Below are 9,143 nucleotides of genomic sequence, written 5' to 3'. Positions count from 1 at the left end.
TCTGTCATTTCAAACGATGTTTTGCAAAGAGTATTAAGTGATCAGTTTAAAGAAATGAAGAGGATAGGAAGAGAAGAAATTGAGCAATGTGTTGCCTAAAGAAAGCAGGATGGAAAAAAAGAATCCCACACCTTATGTGACTGTGGAGCAGAACAGACATCTTCGCATCTGTATGCTTGTCCACTATGCCCTGCCTCATGTACAGAGGAAGAATTGTTGGAGGCTACAGACCATGCCATTGCTGTTGCCCGTTTTTGGTCAAAAGATATTTAGCCACCTGCATTCCTTCTATTTTTGTCGGTTTTATACTAATTTATGCAATGCTTTTGATACGAAATAAATAAAATGGCATAATGAAAAGGATTAATTAGAATTAATTGCTGCAATTACCACTGAGAAAGATGGGCTTTGTGATTTCATTTACGCCTATTTAAGAATATAACGAGATTAGCACAAAACACAAAAATCATTCAATTTTTTAAAAATTCCCTGAGTCTGTTTCAGTCTTATAGGATAAGATTCCAATCGTGAGTGAGTATATTAGGAGGTCAAAAATGTGAAGGATTCTGAATCGCTGAAAGGAAAATCATGCCATAAGTGGGTACGTGGCATCCGTAGCAACACCGCAATTGTTGTCTTTCATGGACATGAGGATGTAGCCGTCGTTCCCCCAGTAAGTGGACCAGGAATTCTTGACAAGCCAGTAAAGTTCTCCTTGGAGGACCCCATAACCCACAGCCAGGACGGCATGATCGAGCTCGCCTTTCTTATTTCCTACAGGGGATTTCAAAAAAGGAGAAGAGGAGTCAGCTTTAGAAATACTGAAACTTTAGCACAAGAGCCAAGGAGTTAGTTGCTTGAGAAGGAACACTGTTTTTTCACAATATCAAAGCGCTGATGTGTCAGAGTAAAGGAGAACTTCAAAGACTCCATTCCATCAAATCTTTCCTCCATTGTTGGAAAATATTAACTCCTTTGTATTGTCGAAGGCTTTCATGGCCGGAATAACTAGGTTGTTGTAAGTTTTTTCGGGCTATATGGCCATGATCTAGAGGCATTCTCTCCTGATGTTTCGCCTGCATCTATGGCAAGCATCCTCAGAAAAAACCTACAACAACCCATTAACTCCTTTAATTATCAGTACATTTTGTAATAAAAACAGCCTTTTAGGTAAGACCATTCTTTTATGACATCTATCCTTCCCATAGGGCCTCCCAGTGGTGCAGCGGGTTAAACCGCTGAGCTGAACTTGCAGACTGAAAGGTTGGCGGTTCGAATCCAGAGAGCAGGGAGAGCTCCCGCTGTTAGGCCCAACTCCTGCCAACCTGTGCAAATGTGAGTAGATCAATAGGTAGCGCTTCTGCAGGAAGGTAATGGTGCTCCAGGCAGTCATGCCGGCCACATGATCTTGGAGGTGTCTATGGACAACGCCGGCTCTTTAGCTTAGAAATGGAGATGAGCACCAACCCCAGAGTCGGACACGACTAGACTTAATGTCAAGTGGAAACCTTTACCGTTACCTATCCTCCCCATCCAAGTTAGTTGAATTCTTTGCCATCTTTCAAAATCTTCTTAAATCTCCTTCCCTGTCTTTTCATAATTATTTATATATAAGTTGTCATTTTTGTTGGTTAACCATAATCCTAGATATTTTACTTTCAAAGTTACCTTACAAGCTGCTAAATTCTCCATTTTGTCGATATTGCTTTTTGACAAATTTTTGGTTAAGGACATGGATTTCTCTTTATTTATTTTAAATCCAGCCACATTCCCATCCTTATTGACAGTTTCCATTCTGGCTTTGGATGCTTTTTATTGGATCTTCTATCATGTATACCATATCATCAGCATATGCTTTGACTTTGAATGCTTGCCCTTTTATTTTCACCCCTTTAATACAGCTGTCTTCCCATATCCTAATATTTAATATTTCTAACATCCATATAAATAGATAATAAATGTTTGTATATTTTAAATCATATGCGGGATATAAGTAAATAATTATTACTAGCCGTCCCCTGCCATGCGTTGCTGTGGCCCACATGGGGGTTCTGTGTGGGAGGTTTGGCCCAATTTGGGAGGTTTGGCCCAATGGATGTTAGAAATATTAAATATTAGGATTAGGGAAGACAGCTGTATTAAAGGGGTGAAAATAAAAGGACAAGCATTCAAAGTCAAAGCATATCGTTGGTGGGATTCAGAATGCTCTGTGACTGTAGGTGAACTATAAATCCCAGCAACTACAACTCCCGAATGTCAAGATTCTATTTTTCCAAACTCCACCAGTGTTCACATTTGGGCATATTGAGTATTCATCTAGAGCTTGGTCCAGATCCATCATTGTTTGAGTCCACAGTGATCTCTGGATGTAGGTGAACTACAACTCCAAAACCAAAGGACACTGCCCACCAAACCCATCCAGTATTTTCTGTTGGTCAAGGGAGAACTGTGTGCCAAGTTTGGTCCAATTCTATTGTTGGTGGGGTTCAGAATGCTCTTTGATTGTAGGTGAACTATAAATCCCAGCAATTACAACTTTCAAATGACAAAATCATATTTTTTTGAGCGATGGTCACTCCTTGTTTTGTTGCCAAATTTGGTGTGATTTCGTTCATTGGTTCTTTTGTTTTTAGGGTACTCATGCACGGAGCATTTATATATATATAGATAAAGATAATAAAGCAAGACAATACTTGGTAGTGAGCTGGACTGGGAGGGTCATGAACAGAAAGTCTGAGATTTGAAAGCTGCATACTTTCAGAGTGTTATTGTTGTATGTTCCAGTCTTATTATAGACATAGACCAGGAATAGATGGATTAGTCCATACTTTCTTGCTCCCTCACATGTACACATACATTTTATTCCAAATTCTCTCTGCAAAATTGAGACATCTGTCAAATGGGGCTGTCGGCATGGATGAGATGCAAATAGCCCCGCATTGCTTACAGGATTACTACATCAGGCGATTATTATGCAGAGTAATAACCACGCTGCACACTTGGCCAACCTGATACTTTATGCAACCATGCAAGTCACTAGCCAGGCTGACATTCTCAAGATTCTTAACCTCCTACATGAGTTAATCCACTTTAGTATTCTTTGCACAAGGACAGAGGAGTGGCTATTAAAAATACTCAAAGAAATATCAAAGATCCCCCAACTTTAGTTTTATTAGGTGGTCAATGCTCTCCAGCTTGCTATACAAGAGTCGGGCTGACTGAATAACCCTCTGTGTGTTACTTGGAAGGAAGCCCCACTCATTTGACAAGGCTCACAGGAAGCTGTCCACAGAACCAAGTACCGTATATACTCGAGTATAAGCCGACCCGGATATAAGCCGAGGCACCTAATTTTACCACAAAAAACTGGGAAAATGTATTGACTCGAGTATAAGCCGAGGGTGGGAAATGCAGCATTTATGGGTCAATTTAAAAAAAATAGATACCAATAAAATTATATTAATTTAGGCATCAGCAGGCTAAATGTTTTTGAATATTTACATAAAACTGTAATTCAAGATAAGATTGTCCAACTCTGATTGAACCATTATTCTAACCTTCTTCTAACCTAAATATGCTTACATGTCCTCCAATAGTAATAAATAGAGCAAAATAATAATAATAGAGTAAAATAATAAACGTAATAACAATACAGTAAAATAATAAATGTAACAATAACTATAGAGTAAAATAATAAATGTAATAATAACAACAGCAACAATAAAATAATAAATTTAATAATAATAACAACAAAGTAAAATAATAAATAATATTGACTCGAGTATAAGCTGGGGGACACTTTTTCAGCCTAAAAAAAGGACTGAAAAACTAGGCTTATACTCGAGTATATACAGTACTTTAGAAACAGATCAATCCAAAAGTGCTCTCCCACATTTCACAATTTTTCACATAGGAATGTCGTGCACTGTGACTCACCACATTTGGGCTCATAGTAAACACCGTTGGAATAGAAGGAGAAGGTTCTGTGGGAGGCATCGATGCTGACGGACACAGGGCCATGCTTGTAGATCGCAGCCTTCAGTGCTGTTATGTTTCCAGAAGTAACGTTCACATAACCAGAGAGTTTGCCGACAAGGTGAGTCTTGTTGCTGTGACAGTAGCCGTTCTGGCACATAACAAGAAAGATAAGTGTAAGGTATGAGAGGGACGTTCCAAGATTTCACTTCCTATTTCCCTTTCTGCTCACATTGGTCAGGAAGTTCCTGAAATCACTTTCTTCAAGATGCTACCTTCCCAGTTCCGTTGGACCTCAACTTCCATAATAGCAACATAAAGATATCTTGGGGCCATTCTACACTGCCATATCTGGATTATCTGAATTGATAATCTGGTTTATATGGCAGTGTAGATCCAAGCCCCTGTTACACTGCCAAATAATCCAGATTATCAAAGCAGATAATCCACACTAAATTGGACTATATGAGTCTTGTTGTTCATTCGTTCAGTCGTCTCCGACTCTTCGTGACCTCATGGACCAGCCCACGCCAGAGCTCCCTGTCGGCCGTTACCACCCCCAGCTCCCTCAAGGTCAGTCCAGTCACTTCAAGGATGCCATCCATCCATCTTGCCCTTGGTCGGCCCCTCTTCCTTTTGCCTTCCACTTTCCCCAGCATAATTGTCTTCTCTAGGCTTTCCTGTCTCCTCATGATGTGACCAAAGTACTTCAACTTTGTCTCTAGTATCTTTCCCTCCAGTGAGCAGTCGGGCTTTATTTCCTGGAGGTTGGACTGGTTGGATCTTCTCGCAGTCCAAGGCACTCTCAGAACTTTCCTCCAACACCACAGCTCAAAAGCATCGATCTTCCTTCGCTCAGCCTTCCCTAAGGTCCAGCTCTCACATCCGTAGGTTACTACAGGGAATACCATGGCTTTGACTAGGCGGATCTTTGTTGCCAGTCTGATGTCTCTACTCTTTACTATTTTATCGAGATTGGACATTGCTCTCCTCCCAAGAAGTAAGCGTCTTCTGATTTCCTGGCCACAGTCTGCATCTGCAGTAATCTTTGCACCTAGAAATACAAAGTCTGTCACGGCCTCCACGGTTTCTCCCTCTATTTTCCAGTTGTCAATCAGTCTACACATATGAGTCTACACTGTCATATATTCTAGATCAGTGGTTCTCAACATGGGGTCCAGATATTTTTGGCCTACAACTCCCAGAAATCCCAGCCGGTTTACCAGCTGTTAGGATTTCTGGGAGTTGAAGGCAAAACATCTGGGGACCCCAGGTTGAGAACCACTGATCTAGATCTAGTGTAGAAGGGGCCTTGAACAATGAGTAACTATACAGCTCTTTCAGAGTGCATCTTGACCTCCATTATCTTCTTCACAAAGGCATTTCATACTTCTGATGTTCCTTCAATTTTTAATCCAAGGAGCAAATTCATTTTCAGATAAGTTCACATTTTAGTGGGATGTGGGTCAAAAGCAAATGGGTGGGAATAAAGTACCATATTTTAGATTGGAGTCCTTATGGCATCTCAATCTTTTAGAATGGGGCAGACAACATGCAAAAGCTAGGAAAGTACTTGATGTTAGGAATTATGGGTGTTGAAGTCCAAAACACCTGGAGGGCCCAAGTTTGCCTATGCCTGACCTAATAGAAGTATCATGGAAAAGGGGTGAAGCCATCTGGGGGACCCATGAGCCACATTAGGATGCTAGGAAGGTAAAACATGGTCCTGATTCTGAGATTTCCCCATTCTTGCAATACCCCACCTAGTATATTTCTCCTACTCACTTGGCCTTTGTATGGCCCATAGGATTCTGTGCTGGCAATGCCACCGTGCTTCAGGACCCATTCAAATGCTTGCCATTCTTCGCCACCATCGCAGGCGTAGTTCCCAAAGCCCCAAGAGCAGTCAATGAGGATTTGCTGAGACAAAGGGAGGAGCTGACCAGTCTGGGTAAATAGAGGAGAAAGACAACAGCTTCAGAATGACTGAAGAACTGCTGCTTGCACAGTCACACAATACTAGAATCATAAAATAGTAGTTGGCTGGCTGGCTATCTGTTGGAAATGCTTTGATTGTGCTTTTCCTGCATGGAAGAATGAAGGGGGTTGGAATGGATGGGCTTTGAGGTTGCTCCTAATATTATTGTTGTTGTTTGAAACAAAAAAAGAATAGTACACAGCAAACAAAGTCACTCTGCTGGCTGTTGTATTGGATCACATGTTGGACACTTCCCAAGTGTCTAGGACTGTGTGATGTATCGGCGAATAATGAGTGCAGATCCCAGTAGGGTGGTCTTTTGCAGCAGACAGATGGTTATTTTGTCAGCGCTGATTGTGTTTAAGTACAGGCCAAGGTCTTTAGGCACTGCACCCACTGGGACCACTTTGACTGGCTTGTGCCAGAGTCTTTGCAGTTTGATCTTTAAATAATAATAATAATAATAATAATAATAATAATAACTTTATTTATAACCCGCTCCATCTCCCCCAGGAGGACTCGGTGCGGCTTACATGAGGCCAAGCCCATCAACACAGTACACACAATATAACACAAAAACATAATAGCACCAAAAATTACATAAAATGCAAAACCAACATAATAAACGACACAGCAATATAAAATCAAACATTAAAAACACAGAAGATTTCACTGGGCAGGGCCAGATTGAAGGGTAAAATTTTAAAACACTGGGAGATGGGACAATATAAGTTAACAGGAGGAGGATCCGGGAATGAAGAGGATTTAATTGCACGAACCATAAAATAAAGTGCTTCTAAGGACATTTTGTGCAAAGTTTGGTCAGGGAGTATCTTACATTCAATCACTGAAGGCACATTGGAATAACCAGATTTTCAGATTCCTCCTGAAAATGGCCAGCGTGGGGGCTTGCCTAATATCTGGGGAGTGAGTTCCAGAGCTGGGGGGCCACCACAGAGAAGGCCCTCTCTCTTATCCCCGCAAGTCGCACTTGCGATGCGGGCGGGAGCGAGAGAAGAGCCTCTCCGGAAGATCGAAGAGATCGTGTGGGTTTGTAGATGGAAATGTGGTCGCGCAGATGGAAATGCGGTCCTCGTATTGTGTCAGCTTTTCCAGTGGTTTTTCTTCAATCCTGTTGCCTGGGATTGCAACATCGACAATCCATACTTGGTTTTCTAACACGATTGGGCGGTAAAGAGTATTGTGCTCCAAAACTCTGTCAGTCTGAATTTGAAAGTCCCAGAGTATTTTGACATGTTCATTTTCTGTAACTTTTTCAGGCATGTGATTGTTGTAGTAGAGCATGTAAGTAACGTTGCAAGTGGTAGTATGGGTGTCAGAAGGGGGAAAAGGAGTGCTCGTGAGCAAGAGTTAAATGAGGAACAACAAAGGAAAAGGATCCGGGATATATTTATGGCACCTAGCGATGAAGACTCATTCGAAGGGTTCTCTGATAAAGAAGGGTCAATGAGTGAGGGAGAGGAAGGAGATACAGTGGATGTAAATAGGGGAACTAAGAGGGTTACTCGGGAGCAAGAATCGGATGAGGAGTGACAAAGGAAGAAGATCCGAGATATACTTACTGTTCCCACAGAGGAAGAGTCATTTGCAGGGTTCTCTGGGAGTGATGGGTTAGAGCAGTGGTTCTCAACCTGGGGTCCCCAGATGTTTTTGGCCTACAACTCCCAGAAATCCTAACAGCTGGTAAACTAGCTGGGATTTCTGGGAGTTGTAGGCCAAAAACATCTGGGGACCCCAGGTTGAGAACCACTGGGTTAGAGAGGGATGAAAGTGAGGATGACACACTGAACTGGACTAAGGTACAAGAGGTACAAGATGTATGTGAAGAGCCAACGTCTAGTGACACGTTTGTGGGGTTTTCTGGTGGTGGGGATTGGCAGTCGGGAGATACTTCTGAGTCTTGGGGGGATCTAAGTCTTGACAGAAGATGGAGGAGTTGGAGGGATGGGCGTTGGAGTTCATGTGTGGAGTCAAGGACAGCTGTAAGAGATGATGATGTGGTGGAGGTCAGCTCATCTTCGGATGATGAGGTGTAGGCTCTGAAATGGAGAATCTTTGCAGAAGGCAAAGTGTTGGTGTCGTGCCTTGGGTTTTGTCGCTGCCTATTTTGTGTTGGTATTGATTCCTGGATCTGCAGGTTGCTGCTTCCGTTCATGTGTGTTTCGACTCAGGTTGGATTCTCATGAGTGCAGATTTCCCCTTCTTTGACTTCGGACCGGTTTTGACTACGACGTTGCCTACGTGGATTTTGGAACCTCGCAACTTTGGACTCGGCTTACTATGACCTCGGACTTGGTTTGACTACGTCTTCTTCCTTGCAGCAATTTGTTTGCTAGCCCTTTACTTGCTGTATTATTTTGTGTGACTTTTGGAGTGCTTTGTTTTAATCCGGATCTTTTCTCCGGATAATCCGGATTATTGCTTCAGTTTACCTTTTGAATTAGAACTAGTTGCTACTTTTGAGTTTTGACCAGAGACACTGAGTTAAGTGTCTCTGAGTCCCTTTTGCTTTGTTTAAATAAACTCTACTTTTGGACATACTCTTGAGTCTGGCTCTTTAAGGTGTCTGGGTTCCAACAGTGATCCCAGCACTTCTTTGTCGCAGGCAAAGATGGTATTTGTGCAAAAAGTTTGCCCACGCCTGATAGATATATACATATATATATATATATATATATATATATATATATACACACATACACATACACATACATACACACACACACACACACACACACACATATACACAGACATTGTATATAATATAATATAATATAATATAATATAATATAATATAATATAATATAATATAATATAATATAATATCTAAACATTTCTTGGGGCTCTACGATAAACATTTGCTTCAAAAAGGGCTCAGCGGCTGCCAAAGTTTGAGAAGCTCTGATCCAAAGGAATTTCTTCTTGAAATGGGCCCGACTCTTACCTTGAGGAATAGAGCCCCTTCCAGTGCTCCGGTACTAGAAAAGCTCCAGCAAGAACCACATACCGCCTGGTCTTTGACTGGAGTCACGGCACCTGGATAGATTGCAAAATACACAGGGTCAATCTATATGATACTTCATTATGTTTGGCGCAGAAGTGCTTCCTCGAGTGACGAAAGATGTCTGTAACAGCATATTATTTTCCTCACCTACTTGTCTTGCATTAT

At 41.6% G+C, this 9,143-nt stretch overlaps 1 protein-coding gene across 1 annotated transcript in view; it reads right to left on the bottom strand.

Annotated features, from left to right (window-relative positions):
• Positions 1-469: 469 nt before the first annotated feature.
• The window catches only part of LOC132780587 (digestive cysteine proteinase 2-like), a 54,371-nt gene continuing 45,697 nt past the window's right edge, over positions 470-9,143 (bottom strand). The window contains exons 8-11 of the mRNA XM_060784314.2: positions 8,919-9,010; positions 5,761-5,922; positions 3,937-4,126; positions 470-774 (exon numbers count right to left, since the gene is read on the bottom strand). Coding sequence (XP_060640297.2) covers positions 587-774; positions 3,937-4,126; positions 5,761-5,922; positions 8,919-9,010 — 632 coding nt within the window. The 3' untranslated portion in view covers positions 470-586. The remainder of the gene's footprint in view (positions 775-3,936; positions 4,127-5,760; positions 5,923-8,918; positions 9,011-9,143) is intronic.

Source organism: Anolis sagrei, chromosome X, assembly GCF_037176765.1.
Source record: "Anolis sagrei isolate rAnoSag1 chromosome X, rAnoSag1.mat, whole genome shotgun sequence".
NCBI lineage: Eukaryota > Metazoa > Chordata > Lepidosauria > Squamata > Dactyloidae > Anolis > Anolis sagrei.
Note: the sequence above shows the minus strand (reverse complement) of the source record. Positions and strands in the feature narration are given on the sequence as shown.